This window comes from Rhincodon typus, chromosome 1 (assembly GCF_021869965.1).
Source record: "Rhincodon typus isolate 14 chromosome 1, sRhiTyp1.1, whole genome shotgun sequence".
Lineage (NCBI taxonomy): Eukaryota > Metazoa > Chordata > Chondrichthyes > Orectolobiformes > Rhincodontidae > Rhincodon > Rhincodon typus.
This window is the reverse complement of record NC_063332.1, coordinates 9,176,352-9,196,673: the sequence shown is the minus strand read 5'-3', so window position 1 is coordinate 9,196,673 and position 20,322 is coordinate 9,176,352. Positions and strand designations below refer to the sequence as shown.

At 43.6% G+C, this 20,322-nt stretch overlaps 1 protein-coding gene across 7 annotated transcripts in view; it reads left to right on the top strand.

Moving 5' to 3' along the window:
* LOC109923201 (transcription factor COE3-like) overlaps positions 1-20,322 on the top strand; it is a 417,628-nt gene that overhangs the window by 343,903 nt on the left and 53,403 nt on the right. For all 7 annotated transcript variants that reach the window (XM_048597446.1, XM_048597464.1, XM_048597443.1 and 4 more), the window contains one exon: positions 8,152-8,240. In XM_048597446.1, coding sequence (XP_048453403.1) covers positions 8,152-8,240 — 89 coding nt within the window. The remainder of the gene's footprint in view (positions 1-8,151; positions 8,241-20,322) is intronic.

Below are 20,322 nucleotides of genomic sequence, written 5' to 3'. Positions count from 1 at the left end.
ATCAATTTGATTTATAACAGAGCTCTCTGAAGGAAATCCACTGCAAAGGCTGTTGCAATGGAAAGCAAATATTGTAATTTGAGTAATAAAATCTATATGCAGTTTGCTGACTGAGCTCCAAGCTTTGTAAAGGTGTGTGTGTGTGTGCATGGCAGGGGGAGAACACCTGATTGTTATTCATGAAACGGTGAGTTATGCATATTAGTGCAAACAAGCTATTCGACTTGCTTATATTTGGAGTGTCAATCATTTTAGTGAATACAAGATTTGTACTTGACAAACTGGAGTGAGCAACTTACTTGACAAATTGTCCCCAAAGTCAAATCTGACAGCCTTTTTGTGATTAATGGCCTGATTATGGGAGCATTTTTTTTACACATTTTGAATTTGCATTACATGAAGATGGAAATTGTTCTCACAGCGCAAGCATATAGGGAGAAATAGATGGCATTTAGTCAAGAGGTGCTGTTTGTCTAGAAAGAACAGGGCCCTTGTGGGGGTTAGGGTAGCTGTCGCTCTGTCCTCTGCTGCCTCACGTCAACTGTCTCCATGTCACACAGATCAAATCCTTTCCCTGATGATTTTAATGGAGGTTTAAGAACACGTAGTTAACGTAGGGACGGGAGCAGACCATCTAATTCCTTAAGCCTACCCCAATGATTATTAACATAGGTAGCGGGCATGGCTCCGATCGTAAAACTCATATCTGAGCCAGAGACAGTAGGAACTGCCGATGCTGGAGTCTGAGATAACAAGGTGTAGAGCTGGATGAACACAGCAGGCCAAGCAGCATCAGAGAAGCAGGAAAGCTGACGTTTCGGGTCTGGACCCTTCTTCAGAAATCCTTTTTCTGAATTTTCTGAAGAAGGGTCCAGATCTGAAACATCAGCTTTCCTGCTCCTCTGATGCTGCCTGGCCTATTGTGTTCATCCAGCTCTACACCTTGTCATCACATCTGAGTCAAGAAGGTTGTGGGTTCGAATCCATGTCAAAATTAGCTTTTTTATTTTTTCTTCCATAGTGTTGCAGGCAATGTCGGTATTTGTTGCCCATCCAAAGTGGCCTTGATTTGCTGGTAGTAAGCCACCTTCTTTGAGCACTGCTGTGCCCCCAGTTCAACTTTCTCGTAGCGGTTTGGTACCACTGCACGGTTTGCTGGGCCAAAGCCAGAGCTTCTCGTCCTGCACTTTCATTGGGAAAAACACGGGAATGCCAAATCTCAAACGGTCACCATAGTTTACAATGCTGGAGGAAAGAGTGCCGATTGGTTGGCAAGTCAACTCGAATAGGCCAAGGCATTGCGAAGGGGAACACAATGGGGCAACTAAAGGCTCATCAAGATCCTGACTAATACATAAAAGCAAATGGCTATTCCTTCTTTTTGGAAAGAACAGATCACTAGATATGAACGTATCATCCACACAATGTCTCATTTTGACAGGGGGAAGGAAATAAGCCTTGTTACAAGCTCAAATGACGATTGTAAATTGATTGTTCGAGTTCCTCACAACTAATTACCCCCCTTTTGTCCTGTTGGAGAAATTGTTCTGATTGTTTGAAATTTGGCATTATTGCATTTGTCCTGACACAAAGCTTCAGGCTGTCTGTTCAGCAAGAATCCCTCTTTGTTCCTTTTTGCTGAATTGTGCCTATTCATTGAGTTCCAGCCAATACTTTAAGGGTTTGAAATTACTTGATGCGCTCCTCTTAATGAGTTTAGAAAATCTTTCTAATCACCATTAACTAAGACATTAATTCAGTGTCAATCTAACGGGTTAATGACTTAATTAAAATAGCAATCAGGAATTTTGCCCGAGTCTGTTTGTCAATTTGTACATAATAAGACTGTAATTTCCATCCCATGGTATTTCAATGTGACTTCATTCTTTTCCTCTGTCTCCCTTCATTCTTCAAACCAGTTGAGGCGGAGCACAATGCATGATATTCATATAGCATCCGCCTCATCATCACCTCAGGATGTTCCAAAGCACTTTACATCCAATCTTTGAAACATTTTAGAACTGTGGTCCCTGCTGTAATACAGAAAAAAACCCAGCTATTTCAGAAAACAACAACCACAAATATCAAACAGCAGGTCAGGCCTGTTGAGGGGGAGTCCCCTTTCTCGTCTTCACAAGTAATATCCTGGGGTCTTTTACATCCACCTGATGGGACCTCAGATAAAAAGCTCAGGATGAGCATTTACTCATTTTGTGTGAGTTGGGAAATCTCATCACTCCATGGCTTGTGAATTATTGAAATTCTCTTCCCCCAAAGTGCAATGGGTCCTCAGTCATTGAGTATACTCAAGACAGAGCTTGCTAGAACTTTAGATACTATTGGAATTAAGTGCTGTTAGGGAGGGAGTTCCAGGATTTTGACCCAGCGACAGTAAAGGAATGGCGATATATTTCCAAATCAGGATGGTGAGTGATTAAGAAAGATGGTGGTGTTCCCATGTATCTGCTGCCCTTGTCCTTCTACACGGAAGAGACTATGGGTCTGGAGACTGCTTTTTAAGCAATCATGCTGAGTTGGGGCAGTGCATCTTTTAGGTCTTGGTAATGGAGAGAGTGAATGTTAAAGATGGTGAATAAGTTTTTATTCACCCATTCATGAATATAGGAATCACAGGCTGGGCCTGCATTTATTGTCCATCCTAGTTAGCCATGAGAAGGTGCTGCGTAGCTGTCTGCATGAACTGCTGTAATCCATTTGGTACATGTGCACTTAGGGAATTCCAGGATTTTGACCCATGAGGGAACGGTGATACATTGCCAAATATGGGTGGTGAGTGGCTTGGTGGGGAACTTGAAAGTGCTCGTGTTCCCATGTATCTTTAGCCCTTGCCCTTCAAGATGGAAGTGGTAGTGTGTTTGGAAGGTGCTGTCTGAGGGTCGTTAATGAATTTCTGGAGTGCATCTTGGAGGTGGTACACACAGCTGATACTGAGCATCATTAGTGTGGGGGATGATTATATGTTGATGTAGCACCAATCCAGTGGGCTACTTAGTCCTGGATGGTGTCAAGATTCTTGAGTGTTGTTGGGGCTGCACCCATCCAGGCAAGTGGGGAATATTCCGTCACACTCCTGATTTATGCCTTGTAGTCGGTGGACAGGCTTTGGGAAATCAGGAGGTGTTGCAGGATTTCTAGCCTCTGACCTGCTCATGTAGACACAGTTTTTAAATAGTTGTTGCAGTTCAGGTTCTGGTCTGTCCTCTGATCTAACTCATGTCTGCAGCAAGGAACAGAGGTCTACAGCATGAAAACAGCCTCCTCAGCCCAACTTTAAGACTCAATACCTTAACTATTTAGGTACCATAAAAGATACAATCCTCTCTGTCCCTTCTCTCTGAATATATCTTGTGACCCGAACCTGCTGCTGGTACTGAGACTCCCTTGCTCGTGTGGAAATGGGTTGTCTGAAGTTCGGGGTTTGGATTTATTTTCAAAGCTTTGATCACATGACCTCCTGCTGCACAACCCCCACCTCAGCTAAGTGCATTTGTGCCAAATGGATTACAGCAGTTCATAGTCAGCTGCCATTGGTCATATCCGTAGCTCACCCTGCCTTCCTATAATCAATGGGACAATGAACTGATTCCTCTTACCCCAGTTGGACAATACTGGACTTTGTCAAAGCAGTCCACATTTTTCTCGTTGCGAATATTTTTCACAACTATGAAGTAAAGAAACAAGAACAAAAGGAACAAAGAAAATTACAGCATAGGAACAAGCCCTTCGGCCCTCCAAGCCTGCGCCGATCCACATCCTCTATCTAAACCTGTCGCCTATTTTCCAAGGATCTGTATCCCTCTGCTCCCTGCCCATTCATGTATCTGTCTAGATACATCTTAAATGACGCTATCGTGCCCGCCTCTACAACCTCTGCTGGCAACGCATTCCAGGCACCCACCACCGTCTGCGTAAAGAACTTTCCACGCATATCTCCCTTAAACTTTTCCCCTCTCACCTTGAAATCGTGACCCCTAGTAATTGAATCCCCCACTCTGGGAAAAAGCTTCTTGCTATCCACCCTGTCTATACCTCTCATGATTTTGTAGACCTCAATCAGGTCCCCCCTCAACCTCCATCTTTCTAATATAAATAATCCTAATCTACTCAACCTCTCCTCATAGCTAGCGCCCTCCATACCGGGCAACATCCTAGTGAACGTCCTCTGCACCCTCTCCAAAGCATCCACATCCTTTTGGTAATGTGGCGACCAGAACTGTATGCAGTATCCCAAATGTGGTCGAACCAAAGTCCTATACAACTGTAACATGACCTGTCAGCTCTTGTGCTTAATACCCCGTCCGATGAATGAAAGCATGCCGTATGCCTTCTTGACCACTGTATCCACCTGCGTTGCCACCTTCAGGGTACAATGGACCTGAACACCCAGATCTCTCTGTGCATCAATTTTCCCCAGGACTTTTCCATTTACCACATAGTTCGCTCTTGAATTGGATCTTCCAAAATGCATCACCTCGCATTTGCCAGGATTGAACTCCATCTGCCATTTCTCTGCCCAACTCTCCAATTTATCTATATTCTGCTGCATTCTCCGACAGTCCCCTTCACTGTCTGCTACTCCACCAATCTTAGTGTCGTCTGCAAACTTGCTAATCAGACCAGCTATACCTTCCTCCAGATCATTTATGTATATCACAAACAACAGTGATCCCAACACAGATCCCTGTGGAACACCACTGGTCACAGTTCTCCATTTTGAGAAACTCCCTTCCACTACAACTCTCTGTCTCCTGCTGCCCAGCCAGTTCTCTATCCATCTAGTTAGTACACCCTGGACCCCATGCAACTTCACTTTCTCCATCAGCCTACCATGGGGAACCTTATCAAACGCCTTACTGAAGTCCATGTATATGACATCTACAGCCCTTCCCTCATCTATCAACTTTGTCACTTGCTCAAAGAATTCTATCCAGAAATGGAAAAGAAATCAGATTTATCATAAAATTTTGTCTATAATTTTTCATGGCATTAACTTTACATCCTGGCATTTCTAGGGCATTTTGCTGAGTCATTCAGGAGTTGGAACCTCCTCTTGAAGACTTTCAGACTAAACTGCAATAAAACAGCTGACCGGAGAAGTTATTCTCTCGCCAAGATGCTCAGCTTTGTATCTAGAGCAGTCTTTCTTTCCATTCGTATTTTACTAGTGCTGCTGTTCTTACTTCAGAACTGAAACAATCATTCCCCTTTAACTCAACTCTACAATTGCACCTCAAAAATTTTCATTTCTCCTGCTCCTTTAATGTACTTGGATTTGAATAAATACTTGAAAGGCAAGAACTGTCATGAGGAAAAGAACGTAAAGAAATAAGTCTGACTGAGTGGCTTTCACATAGTTAAGATCGTCTGAAACATCTCATTCTGAGTTGTAAGATTTACCAGGATGTTGCCAGGTATGGAATGTGTGAGTCGTAAGGAAAGGCTGGATGGTGTGGGACATTTTTCATTGGAACGTAGGAGCTTGAGAGGTGACCTGATAAAAGTTTATAAAATAATGAGAGGTATAGGAAGAGTTGATGGTAGTTGTCTTTTCCCTAAGATGGGGAATTTAAAGACTAGGGGGCAAATTTTTAATGGTGAGAGGAGAGAGATTTAAAAAAGACAGGAGAGGTAAATTTTTAGCACAGAGGGTGGTTTGCGTGTGGAATGAACTTCCTGAGGGAGTGGTGGATGTGGGTATAGAACATAGAACAGTACAGTACAGTACATTACAGTCCCTTCGGCCCACGATGTTGTGCCAAATTTTTACTCTAAACCTAAGGTCTATCTAACCTCCACCCCTACCTTATACAATCATCCATATGCCTATCTAACAGCCGCTTAAATGCCCCTAATGAGGCTGACTTTACTCCCCTCTCCAGCAATGCATTCCACGCCCCTACCACTCTCTGAGTAAACAACCTACCTCTGACGTCTCCCCTATATCTACCTCCACTCACTTTAAAACTATGCCCCCTCATAATAGCTACCTCCACCCTAGGAAAATGTCTCTGGCTGTCCACTCTTATCTATACCTCTGATCATTTCGTACACCTCTATCAAGTCACCTCTCATCCTTCGTCGTTATAAAGAGAAAAGTCCTAGCTCTCTCAACCTTTCCTCATAAGACCTTCCCTCCATTCCAGGCAACATTCTGGTAAATCTCTTCTGCACCTTTTCCAACGCTTCCACGTCTTTCCTGTAATGAGATGACCAGAACTGGACACAATACTCCAGATGTGGCCGAACCAGGCTTTTGTATAGCTGGAGCATAACTTCACGGCTCTTGAACTCAATCCCTCTGTTAATGAAAGCTAACACACCATACGTCTTCTTAACAACCCTATCCACCTGGGTGGCAGGTTTCAGGGAGCTGTGGACGTGAACCCCAAGATCCTTCTCCTCCTCCACACTGCCAAGCATCTTTCCGTTAATCCTGTAATCTGCTTTCAAGTTTGTCCTTCCAAAATTAATCACCTCACACTTTTCAGGGTACAATTACAATGTTTAAAAGACATTTGAATGGATATATGAATTGTAAAGGTTTGGAGGGATATGGGCCAGTAGCAGGCAGGTGGAACTAGTTTAGTTTGGGATTATGTTCTGCATGGACTGATTGGACCAAAAGGTCTGTTTCTGTGCTGTGTGACTCTATATGTCTGCTTCAGAGAAGACTGACTTAACTGACTAAACCAACAGACCATCAGAAGCCAAGGACTGATGGCTTTTCCCCAGCAATTTCAAAGTTATTCAGGTCAGACTTTCCTTTTATTCATTCACGGGATGAGGGTGTCGCTGGCTAGGCAGCATTTATTGCCCGTCCCTAATTGCCCAGAGGGCAGTTGAGAATCAATCACATTGCTGTGGGTCTGGAGTCACGTGGCGGCCAAACCAGGTAAGGATGGCAGTTTCCTTCCCTACAGGATGTTAGTGAACCAGATGAGTTTTTCACGACAATTGACACTGGATTCATGGTCATCATTAGATTCTTAATTCCGGATATTTATTGAATTTTCATTCCACCATTTTGGCATGGCGGGATTCGAACTCGGGTCACCCAGAACATTATCTAGGTCTCTGGGTTAACAGTCCAGTGACAATACCACTTGGCCATTGCCTTCCCCTATGATAGTGCCTGAATGCCCCTCCTTTTATTGGTGATGGTGAGCTGCCCTCTGGTACCACATAGGTGTTCAGGAGGGAGTTCCAGAATCTTGATCCTGAAAGGGGAGGCATTGGCTTAGTGGTATTTTCACGAAGTTATTAATCAAGAAACTCAGCCAATATTCTGGGACCTGGGTTTAAATCCCGACATGGCAGATGGAATTTGACTGCAACAATAACCTGATTAAAGAATCTATTGTTGACCATGAAACCATTGTCAATTATTAGGAAAAACTAGCTAATGTCCTTCAGGGAAGGAAACTGCCATCCTCACCTGGTCTGACCTACATGTGACTCCAGACTCACAGCAATGTGATTGACTGCTAACAGCCCCCTGGGCAATTAGGGATGGACAATAAATGCTGGTCTAGCCAGTGATGCCCACATCCCACAGGTGAATTTAAAAAATGCACTGAAGGAGCAGTGAGAAACTCCCAAGTTAGGACAGTGTAACTTGGAGGGGAACTTACAGGTGGTGGTGCCCCATTTAAATGCTGCTCCGTCCTTCCAGATGATACAGGTCATGCGTTCAGAAGATGCTGGTGAGTTGCTTCTTGCAGATGGCACGCACTGTTGCTGCAGAACATCAACAACAGAAGGACTGAATCTTTAAGGTGCAGGATAGAAAGCTGATTAATGGACCAGCTTGCCCTGGATACTTTTGGTAATCTCAAATGTGGAACTGATCAGTGTTGACCAGGAGTGCCACATTTCTTAAGCTTTGCTGACATCAGTTGTGAGCAGTGAAAGACCACTACAACTGGCCTCAGCATCCTGGGCTCAGGTTTGCTGTTTGTTCTCTTAACCTCAACTGAAGGCAGCATTAACTGCACAGTAGTGATTTCTGCCTTACAGTGCAACGTCCTGCCAGGGCTCAGTGTTTGGAACCTTTCTGACTGTACCCTTTGTTTCTCCACTGTCTCCCATACTGCCTTTGACTGATTTTTCTTGTTCTTTCTAACTCTGTAGCATTGAATGAGCCTACGATTGACTACGGATTCCAACGGCTACAAAAAGTCATTCCACGGCATCCTGGGGACCCTGAACGATTACCGAAGGTTAGATTTTTCTCGATGTGATCTTTCATTTATTAAAGAGAAATATTGCAAGCATTGTGGAAAGTGGAAGGTGATAACTATCCTCGCATCCTAGAAAGGCTGTCGGTGCATGAGGCAGTACAATGACAGGAATCAGTTGGGGTTCTGTCTTACATTGGAATAAATTGTGATGCATTGAGGTGAAGAACATTGAAGAGAATGATGCAACATTGCAGTGAATGATAATATACTGTGATGACAGAGAATGTTGGGTTGGAGGGTTGCATTGATAGTTACCTCACTCAGAAGACCATCATGTGCATGAAGGCTGCTTTCCAAGGATGAGTGTAAGTTTATGGTTGTTTGCATTTTCTTAGGAAGGCAAATTTGATGTGAGCATTTGTTTTGAGAGGGTTAGAATACAAGAGTAAGGACGTACTGCTAAGGCTGAGGCTCTGGTCAGACAGCATTTGAAATATTGTGAGCAGTATTGGGCTCTGTATCTAAGGAAGTATCTAATAAGCCTTGGAGGGGGTCCAGACGAGGTTTACAAGAAAGATCCCTGGGATGAAAGTCTTGACATATGATGAACGTTTGAGGAGTCTGGGTCTGTACTTGATGGAGTTTAGAAGGATGAGGAGGGATCTGGTTGAAACTCACAGAACACTGAGAGATTTGGATAGAGTGGACATGGAGAGTATGTTTCCACGAGTAGGAGAGACTAGAACACAAGGGCACAACCGCTGAGTGAAGGGGCAGCCCTTTAGAACTGAGGTGAGGAGGACTTTCTTTAGCCAAATGGTGGTGAATCTGTGGAGGCCTAGTCATTGAGTGTATTGAAGATGGAGATGGATAGGTTCTTGATTAGTAAGGTGCTCAACCGTAAAGGGGAGAAGGCAGGAGAATGGGTTTGAGAAACATATCAGCCACGATCGAAAGGCAGAGAAAAGTTGATGGACGGAATGACCTAATTCTGTTCCTATGTCTTATGTTCTTCTGGTCATTTGTTTTTGGGGAGCTCCAACAAAGAATTTTGGCTTCCAAATTGGGACAGGCAGAAAAATAATGGTCACATCAGATGAGAAAGCCCCCAGATTTGAGGTGCCTGGGCCTTGGCTGACTTCATTGTCATATTGTCATGCACCATCCAGACCCGCAGTAGAATTGTGCTGCTTTAACTGTGGATTACTGTCCTCATCATGAAACTAACTCATCCAGAAGACTGATTCCTGAGAATCTCCCAACAGGAACAACCAAAATGAATGCACTTTATTCCTGAGTCAATAAGTGTGGGGATAGAAAAGCACAGAATGTTAGACAGCATCTGAGGAGCAGGAAAGTCAGCATCCTTGGATGCTGTCTGACCTGCTGTGCTTTTCCACCTCCACATTTATTGACTCTAGCTTCAAGCATCTGTAGCCCTTACTGTCTCCAAGACACATGATTCCTGGTAGGGTGGAAATATCTTTCAGCTGTACTGGGAAGCAACTTGAAGACTCTTATGAGCTACTATGTTAAGGATGCTTAGAAATCCCTTAGCTTTCATGGACTTCCCTGGAATTGTACAGCTCATGTTTGACTCATTGTATCTACTCCAGCTCTCAGAAAATGCTATTGTGTTAGTCCTGTCCACCACCAACACTGCATTTTCCAGCCCAAACTCTGCTCCAATATTATTGCCCTGCGCATTTTTCCTTTTAGAATCTGTCACTAAATTCCTGAATTTACTTCTACTACCCTTTTGGGCATTGCACTCACTGATATAACTTTATAACTCACTACATTGAAAACATTCCCCTCCCTTCCCTGGTTACTTTACCAATTATTTGCAATTTTTAGTTATCCACTTTTTTTTGTTCATTCATGGGATGAGGGCGTCTCTAGCTGGGTCAGCATTTATTGCCCATCCCTAATTATCCAGAGGGTAGTTAAGAGACAATCACATTTCTGTGGGTCTGGAGTCACATGTAGGCCAGACCAAGTAAGGATGGCAGTTTTCCTTCCCTAAAGGACATTAGTAAACCAGATGGGATTTCCCCCGACGCTCAACAGTAGCTTCGTGGTCATCAATGGACACTTAATTTCAGATATTTTAATTGAATTTAAGTTACACATCTGCTGTGGTAGGATTCGAACGCGGATCCCCAAGACATTGCCTGGGTTTCTGGATTAACAGTCCAGCGATAATACCATCAGATCATTGCCTCACTTCTCAGCCAGTAAAAATTGTTTCTAATCATGCACTCAAATCAAAACACAACTAAAATGCCCTCAATGATAACACAGTCCTTTCTGTTCCAAAATGAACAATCCCAGTTTTTCTCTAACTGTATGTGTATTTTTTTATTCATTCATGAGATATGGGCATTGCTGGCTAGGCCAGCATTCATTGCCCATCCCTAATTTCCCACAGGGTAGTTAAGAGTCAACTACATTGCTGTGGGTCTGGAGTCACATCTAGACCAGACCAGATATGGATGATAGATTCCCTTCTTGAAGGACATTAGTGAACTAGATATGTTTCTCCAACAATTGACAATGGATTAATGGTCATCAGTAGATCCTTAATTCCAGAATAGTTATTGAATTCAAATTCTACTATCTGTCGTGGAACGATTTGAACCCAGGGCCCCAGAACGTTGGCTGAGTTTCTGGATTAACAATTCAGCAATAATACCACTAGGCCATTGCCTCCCCAATGGATTGGGGGAGCCAAGGGATGTGCAAGCATTCTCAACTTAGCTATTCATAAGATTCTATCCAGATTTCCCTACTGCATTAGGTCTCACTGTACGGCATTTAGTCTCAGAGTGAGAGCACCTGTTCCATTCCAGTCACTGCCCAAGTCACTTTCTTGACCCTTCAAAGACTGTTCAGGTTCCAGAACTTTCCAGAAAGGGGATTTTTCTATCACACCAGCCCACCTTTTGAATAAGACTTGAAACAGAACCTCCCAGATGGATGTTAAAATCCCATGGCACTGTATCAAAGATGAGCAGCAGATTTCTCCCTGGTGACTTGGCCAATAATCATAGAACACAGAACATAGAACATAGAACATTACAGCGCAGTACAGACCCTTTGGCCCTCGATGTTGCGCCGACCTGTGAAACCAAACTGAAGCCCATCTAACCTAAACTATTCCATTATCATCCATATGTTTATCCAATGATCATTTAAATGCCCTTAAAGTTGGCGAGTCTACTACTCTTGCAGGCAGGGCATTCCACGCCCTTACTACTCTCTGAGTAAAGAACCCACCTCTGACATCTGTCCTATATCTATCACCCCTCAATTTAAAGCTATGTCCCCTCATGCTAGCCATCACCATCCAAGGAAAAAGGCTCCCACTGTCCACTCTACCTAATCCTCTGATCATCTTGTATGTATCTATTAAGTCACCTCTTAACCTTCTTCTCTCTAACGAAAACAGCCTCAAGTCCCTCAGCCTTTCCTCATAAGACCTTCTCTCCATACCAGGCAACATCCTGGTAAATCTCCTCTGCACCCTTTCCAATGCTTCCACATCCTTCCTATAATGCGGTGACCAGAACTGTACGCAATACTCCAAGTGCGGCCGCACCAGAGTTTTGTACAGCTGCAACATGACCTCATGGCTCCGAAACTCAATCCCTCTACCAATAAAACCTAACACATCGTACGCCTTCTTAACAACGCTATCAACCTGGGTGGCAACTTCCAGTGATCTATACACATGGACAACGAGATCTCTCTGCTCATCCACACTACCAAGAATCTTACCATTAGCCCAGTACTCTGTATTCCTGTTACTCCTTCCAAAGTGAATCACCTCACACTTTTCCGCATTAAACTCCATTTGCCACCTCTCAGCCCAGCTCTGCAGCTTATCTATGTCCCTCTGTAACCTGTAACATCCTTCTGCACTATCCACAATTCCACTGACTTTGGTGTCATCTGCAAATTTACTAACCCATCCTTCTACACCCTCATCCAGGTCATTTGTAAAAATGACAAACAGCAGTGGGCCCAAAACAGATCCTTGAGGTACACCACTACTAACTGAACTCCAGGATGAGCATTTCCTATCAACCACCACCTTCTGTCTTCTTACAGTTAGCCAATTTCTGATCCAATCACCCCTCAGTAAACCTTTATCTGGCCATTGCCTTTAAAATTCATGATCATTAAAATTTAAAGTCACCCGGTAAAGTGCACCTAATTGGTGGCAAAGCACTTTAGGATGGAGAGAGTCAAAGACGGTGCTATGAAAACAAATGCCTTCCATTTTGCTTTGCTCCCTTCACCTCCTTGTTTTCATCACATCAGGATTCAAAATTGAGCAAAACAACCTCTCCAACCCTGAGATTAAAAGAGGGAGCACTAATCCATTCTACCATCCAGCCTCTCAGCATATTACATCAGTTATTAAATAATACATCATATTATTGCTGTAAAAGATTAAGGATTGTTTAATTATCTGTTGTACAGTGGTTTTTAATAATCTCTTGGCATTTTGCTCAATATTGAAGTCCTGAAGGAGCTCACATGAATTTTTACAATCTCCCTCTTAATTGTTTTATCTCTGGATTCCCATCTCCCTCAGGAGGTAATTATTATATTAATATGGTAAGGACTCTTAATATAATATTAGAAGGAATGGAGGTAGTAACTGAGTATTCACCCTTGCAAGATACTGTGTCGGGACAGCTGAACTGTAGACTGTGCTGGAAGCCTGCAGACTCTGTGTTTGTTCAAGCTGAAGGGTATTTAATGGACTGAGAAATTTTGTGCCCTGGTCTGGTGTCAAGGAGGGTGGTTGTTGGGTTGTTGCAATTATTACAAGGTGAATTGTTACTGGATCAGTAATCCAGGGTCCTTGACTAATGATCCTAAGACACGAGTTCAAATCCCACCACAGCAGCTGGGGAATTTAAAATCATCGACTTAATTAAATCTGGCATAAAAATGCTTGTATGAGTATTTTCACGATGGCAAAATTCACCAAAGATCCTCAGACAGCACCTACCAAATCCACAACCACTTCCACCTAGAAGGACAAGGGTAGCAGACACATGGGAACACCACCATCTCCAAGTTCCCCTCCCAGCCCCTCACCTTTCCTTCACTGCCACTGGGTCAAAATCCTGGAATTCCCTCCCTAATGGCATTGTGGGTCAACCCACAGCAGGAGGACTGCAGCGGTTCATGAAGGCAGCTCACCACCACCTTCCCAAGGGCAACTAGGGACGGGCAATAAATGCTGGCCCAGCCAGAGATGCCCACATCCCACAAAATGAATAAATAAAAAAAAAGTGACTGGCTCTTTCTTGAAACCCATCTGATGCACTTGTGTCCCTGCGGTAAGGAAATCTGCCATCCTTCCCCAGGCTGGTCTACAGGTGACTCGAAACCCACAAAACACACTTGAGTCTTAATGCAAGGGTCAAAATGACATGCTGACACTTTGTCAAGAACAGTCGACAAGGTAATAGTTGCCAGTGACACCAGATCCTGCGAAGGGTTATTTGAAATCTGGACCGTGTTCAAAACTTAAGTCTGAGAACACTTGACATCAGGCAGAGGAATGTTGGAAGGGTCACCAATAGAAACATTTTTCAGCTGACTTGGGAGTGTGTTTAGTCCTGGGAGATCGTAAGGAAAGCTGTTTCTAATTCCCATCTCCAAGCAATGATCCCGAGAGCAGTTAAGGCTAAGGCATCTACTGTGAGAAAAATGGTAAAAGTCTGTGTTGCAGGAAACTATTTGAACAGCATGCAATACACATAAAACTAAATCAGTGCAGATTTATCAATGGCTGGAGGTTTCTTGGCAAGTTAGTCAGAATTTTTCCAAAGAAGTTTGCAGACTTGATGGGTGAGGGTTGAAAAATGCACAAAGCATTTGAAAAGGTTCCTTGCCAGAGATTCATGGGTAATTTGAAATCTTCCAAGGCTCAAGGAGGAACTTGTAAGTAACCTGGCAATGAATTGGAATCAAGGTGAGTTTAACAATAAAATTAGACTTTTTTATTCATCATTAAGTCCTTTAACCCTTCATAACATTTTGCATTACTTTGATCAATTTTTTGCACCAATCATATCATTTTTCTTGCTAAAATGTCTCTTTGAACTCATTTATACTGCCTACCATAACTTATTCTAATAGACTTCAGGATCGTACAGCACAGAAGGAGGTCATTCAACCCGTAAAGCCTGTGCTAACTGTTTGAAGCAAGCTATCCAATTAGTCATAGTCATAGAGGTCTACAGCACAGAAAAAAAGCCCTTCAGCCCATCTAGCCTGTTCCAGTCAAAAACAAACGTCTAGTTATTCTAGTGTGGAGCTGGAGGAACACAGCAGGCCAGGCAGCATTGGAGGAGCAGGAAAGCTGACGTTTCAGATCGGGACCCTTCTCCAGACCTGAAATGTCAGCTTTCCTGTTCCTCTGATTCTGCCTGGCCTGCTGTGTTCCTCCAGCTCCACACTGTGTTATCCCTGACTCCAGCATCGGCAGTTCTTAACTATGTCAATCTAGTTATTCTAATCCCATTTGCCAGCACTTGACCCGTAGCCTTGTATCCTTGCCCAAATGCTTCTTAATTAGTCCAACTTTTCTTTGCTTTACTTGTAGCCCTGGAATTATTTTCCTTTTCAAGTACTTAGTAAGCTGTCTTCTGGAATTTGCTGCTGAATCTGCCTTTAACACTCTTCGCGAAGCTCACAGTGACATCTTATAGAAATAGGTCAGGGATCGAGACGTAAGTAATGATGCCTGGATCATTGATCATGATTGTCCGAAGATTAGGAGACAAGTATAATTTCAGACCAAGGATGATGCCTGTATGGAATGAGTTGCCAGAGGAAGTGGTGGAGGCTGGTACAATTTCAACATTTAAAAGGCATCTGGATGAGTATATGTAAAGGAAAGATTTAAAGGGAAATGGGCCAAATGCTGGAAATGGGTCTAGATTAATTTAGGATACCTGGTCGGCATGGATGAGTTGGAATGAAGGGTTTGTTTCCATGCTGTACATCTCTATGACTCTATGATTCTATGAAGCTAAGGCTTAAGATACGCAGTGGGAAGGGTTGGGAGGGTGATTTGGTGTCCATTCAGGTGTTGGTGAAAGAACAAGTCTCCATTTAATGGGCCCAATAACTAGACCCTAATTTTCCTAAACAGGCGTACACAAACAGGGTCTACTGTAACTTTCTTTTTGGATATACCACGCCCTGTCTCGGCCACACCAGGTGCATGTAGTGGTCGACAGAGAGACAACTGCCAGGCGTCCCAATGGGGAATGATTGGAAAATCAAGTTCAGGGTGAATACGTGAAAGAAGGCTGCTCTGTCAAACTTCCTGATGTCAAGGTGTGGAAGTCGAAGTGGAAATATATCTAGCTCCACATTCTTTAATCATTCCTTTCTTCCCTTCGCTATTGCACTCCCATGTTCCCCTTCTCCTGCCACTCTGAACTTACTGTCATGATTTCTGTATGTATCTCCCATCTTTCTCTGGGTGTCTCAATGCTCCCCTGTACCTCAGTGTCACTCTATTTTCTTTCTATCTGTGTCTCTGCCTCTGTTTTGCTGTCACTTTGCCTGTGTCTTAGTTTATCTCTGTCTCTCTCTCTCTGTCTCTCTCTTTCTCTGCCTCAATAGTGTCTCCACTTCTGTTCCTTTCCTTGCCATTTGATTTTCTGGTTCTCCATATTTTTGTTTCTCTGACTCTGCATCTGTGTGTTTTTCTGTTTGTTTCCCTTTATTCCCATCCGTCTCTCCATTTGTCTATCAGCCTTCACTGCTCTTTCACATTCTCTTTCCTTGCTGCCTCTTTTTCACTGTTATCTTATTTTCTCCCAACAGCTTCACCCCCTTTCCCTGTTTCATGGACAGTAACACTCTATCACTGAGCCCTTGCCCTCGAGTCTTTACCTTCGCCTCAATTCCGTACCACTAAACCTCATTCTCTTTTCCTCTAACTGCTTTCTGCGCTGAACAAAGTAACAGTCCCAAGCTAATATGGGCTCAAATGAAAGAACTAGTGTGACATTTCCACTGGAATTCCGCTTCAAGCTTCGAGCTCTTCATTCTGGTTCCTTCAGGGCTTCTGTTCATAGAGTCGGAGAATCATATGGTGTGGAAACAGACCCTTCAGCCCAACCAGATCATGCTGACCATTATCCCAAACTAAGCTAGTCCCACCTGCCTGCACTTGGCCCATGTCCCTCCAAACTTTTTCATGTACTTATCCAAATGTCTTTTAAATGTTGTATCTGTACCTGCACCCATCACTTCATCTGGAAGTATATTCCACACACGACCCGCTCTCTGTGTAAAAATATTGTCCCTCGTCTTTTTTAAATCTTCTCTAAATCTTTTTAAAATCTTTTTTAAATCGCCTCTCACCTTAAAAATATGCCCCCTCATCTTGAAATTCCTCACCCTAGGGAAAAAGCACCTGCCATTCACCTTATCTATACCCCTCATGATTTTATAAACCTCTATAAACATCGCCTCTCAATCTCCTAAACTTCAGTGAAAAAAGTCCCATCCTATCCAGCCTCTCCTGATAACGCAAACCCGCCCTTCCAGGCAACATCCTGGTAAATCTTTTCTGAACCCTCTCCAGCTTAATAATATCCTTCCTATAACAGGGCAACCAGAACTGGACACAGAAGAGGCCTCACCAATGTCCTGTACGACATAACGTGAGAAGTGTTATTTTTGTCTGCCATCCTGGCACAAATACCTTATAGAAGTACATCAGGGTGATAGAACAGAATAGAGTGTTACAACTACAGAGAAGGTGCAGAGAAAGATCAACTCTAGTATATCAGAGGTCCGTTCATAAGTCTGATTACAGCAGGGAAGAAGCTGTTCTTGAATCTGTTGGTACATGTTTTCAAACTTTTGTATCTTCTGCCTGATGGAAGAGAGTATACCTGAGGTAGGAGGGGGTCGTTGATTATGTTAGATGCTTTCTGAAAGAATATTGTGACTGTGCCAGTGCATCAATGTAGTGAAAATTTAATTTGGGACAAGTAGAATTATCAAATGTATTTCTCCTGTCCATTTTCAAACTGACTCCTGTGGAAAGAGGAGCTCCATTTTTTTGAATTGATTATTAATGGCTAACTGCATCACCAGAGGTTGGGGAACCTACCTTGTTGGTATCCTTATGGTATCCTACCTTGTTGTATCCTTACCCTCCACTCATAGACACCAGCAGTGACAGGCTCGCTCAAGAATCTGAAAATAAAAAATGCTGGAGGATCACAGCGGATCAAGCAGCATCCATGGAGAGAAAGCAACGCTTTGAGTCTAGATGACTCTTCATCAGAGCTGAGTGTGGAGGGGGCAGCATTTATGCAACAGTGGAGGGGGGTGTTGGGAGGGTGGAGTGCTGGGGGAGAAAGGGTGTTGATAGTGCAGATTAAGTGGTCAGAATGTGAGAATGGTAGTACAATGGTGTGTCTAACTGCCAGGCTGTAAAGAACAGACAGTCCCACTGTTGGGGGGAAGGGGAGGTGGGATATGGTGACAGAATGTAACAAGTAAATCTGAAAGAAAGGGAAGAAATGGGAGTGGGTTCACAATTTGGAGGTGCAGAACTCATTATTAAGTCCAGAAGGTTGTAAAGTGCCTAATTTGAAGATGAGATAACACAGTGTGGAGCTGGTGGAACACAGCAGGCCAGGCAGCATCAGAGGAGCAGGAAAGCTGATGTTTCGGGTTGGGACCCTTCTTCAGAAATTTTTCTAAATATTTCTGAAGAAGGGTCCTGACCCAAAACGTCAGCTTTCCTGTTCTTCTGACGCTGCCTGGCCTGCTGTGTTCCTCCAGCTCCACACTGTGTTATCTCTGACTTCAGCATCAGCGGTTCTTACTATCTCCTAGTTTGAAGATGAGATGCTGTTCCTCCAGTTTGCACTGTGATTCACTGGAATATTGCAGCATGCCGAGGACAGACAAGTGGGCACACGAGCAGGACACTGTGTTAAAATGATCGGCTACGGGAAAGTTGGAGTCATGCTTGTGCACTGACTAGGGGTGTTCTGTAAAGCGGATCGAATCTCTCTTGTTCGACAGACATCCATTGGAAAAGACACGGCCCAGTTTGATATGTTGAAGTAAGGCTGCTGAATCCATTTGCAAAAATATATTTTGACATTTTTGTTTTGCCTTCCCACTAGACGATTCTCCTCTCTGGCACTTCAGTTTGCATTGTGGGTGGGAGTGAAGGTCAGGGGAGGCAGACAATGAGTTAGAGGAACTCCTTGAGGTTGGTTAGCCTGGAGAGGGATGTGCCAAGCTGTGGGATTCCCTGCCTCTGGGCCATTTCACACTAACATTCTTGATGAGTCAATGGAACAGGTGCATGCGAATAAAGTAATCCTCTTTGTTCAGCAAGAGTCCAACTTCAAGAGATCACATTAGAATTTCTCTCCCCCCACCTCTCTCTCATACAGGAAGGCTTGTTTTTGAAACATAGAATCATACAATGCAGAAAGAGGTTATTTGGCCCATTGCGCCCATGCCAGCTCTTTGAGAGAACTACCCAATTCATCTCAGCCCTCCCAGCTCTGTCCCCATACCGTTCCCACCCTTTTCTGCCTTCAAAAACAATTTGCATTCATATAGCACCAATAAGATAGTCAAATGTACGCAGCCATTATAGAATCATAGAATCCCTACAATGTGGAAACAGGCTGTTTGGCCCAACAGGTTCGCACTGACCCTCTGAAGAGCATCCCACCCAGACCCATCCCCCTACCCTATGCCTGTAACCCTGCATTTCCCATGACTAACTCACCAGCCGGCACATCTCTGAACACTGCGGGCAATTTAGCATGGCCAATCCACCTAACCTGCACATCTGTGGGCTGTGGGAGGAAACCGGAGCACCCGGAGAAAACCCATGCAGACACGGAGAGAATGTGCAAACTCTACACAGACAGTCACCCAAGGGTGGACATCCACTCACATGAATGGAACAGATGACAAAGCAAGCTTGTTCAAAAGAGGTCCTAGGAGCTACACTGGGTTTTAAAGAGCCTGAAAGAGGGATTTTCAGTTCTTAAGTAGCTGAAGGCCCGACAATTAGTGACATGACGGTAAATATTGAGTGTGTGTCAGACCTAGTTTAGAATTGGAGAAACATAAGGAGTTTAGGGGGTTCTCAGGCTGCAGGGAAAGATACAGGACAGGGTGTGCTCAGAGAACTTGGAGCAGAAGATTGAGCATCATCATATCATGGCATTGTCAGATCAGGAACCAATTCCAGTTGATGGACTGATGGGGGCAATAGGTTTTGAAGAAAAACAAAGTTGCTGGAAAAGCTCAGCAGGTCTGGCAGCATCTGTGAAGGGAAAAACAGAGTTAACGTTTCGGGTCTGGTGACCCTTCCTCAGAACTCAATAGGTTTTGAATGAGTTTCAGGTTCATGAAGGTGAAGGAAGCTTGACCAAAAAAGCACTGAAGTAACAAAGCCTGGAATTAAATAGTTTTGGACGGGAGATTCAGCAGCAAATGGGCAGAGATTGTTTAAGTGTTGCATAAACACAGTTCACAGCTGGAAGTCAGTGGGAACTCACTGTTAACACCAGTGAAATCATGGAGATGAGTTCAAGTGAGTATATGAGCAAAATTCCAGTGAACAATAAAGTGGGAGATAACAGGGAATCAACCAAGTCACTTAATAATTCTCAGTATGTAGCCTTGTGTCATGTTCTGTTAACAGCTTAGAGCTAAGAGGCAGAACATTTAGAGGTAGCAATTTTCACTGTCCCCTCTTTGAACTGAGGGGGCCATGGAACTAGTTGATGATAAATATCCAGGCATTGCCCTGGAGCTTTCAGATTGATCTGAGTGCTGTCGCTGCATTAATTCAACAACTGATGTCGTCTACCTAATCATTTTGTATTTCCAAATCTTTTCCTCAGCGTGTCTTGTTGATATTGAGTCTGTGAGCCATCAGCTGTGGTTCTCTGTTATTTGTGCAGGCAAGCCAGTGTCATTGTGCATGGAATTAAGTTTTCTTTTTAATTAAAATCCATTTTGTAGGACTATTCTGACAAATTGCCCCAAGTCCTCAATCATCTGCCTAGTCTCAGAGGGC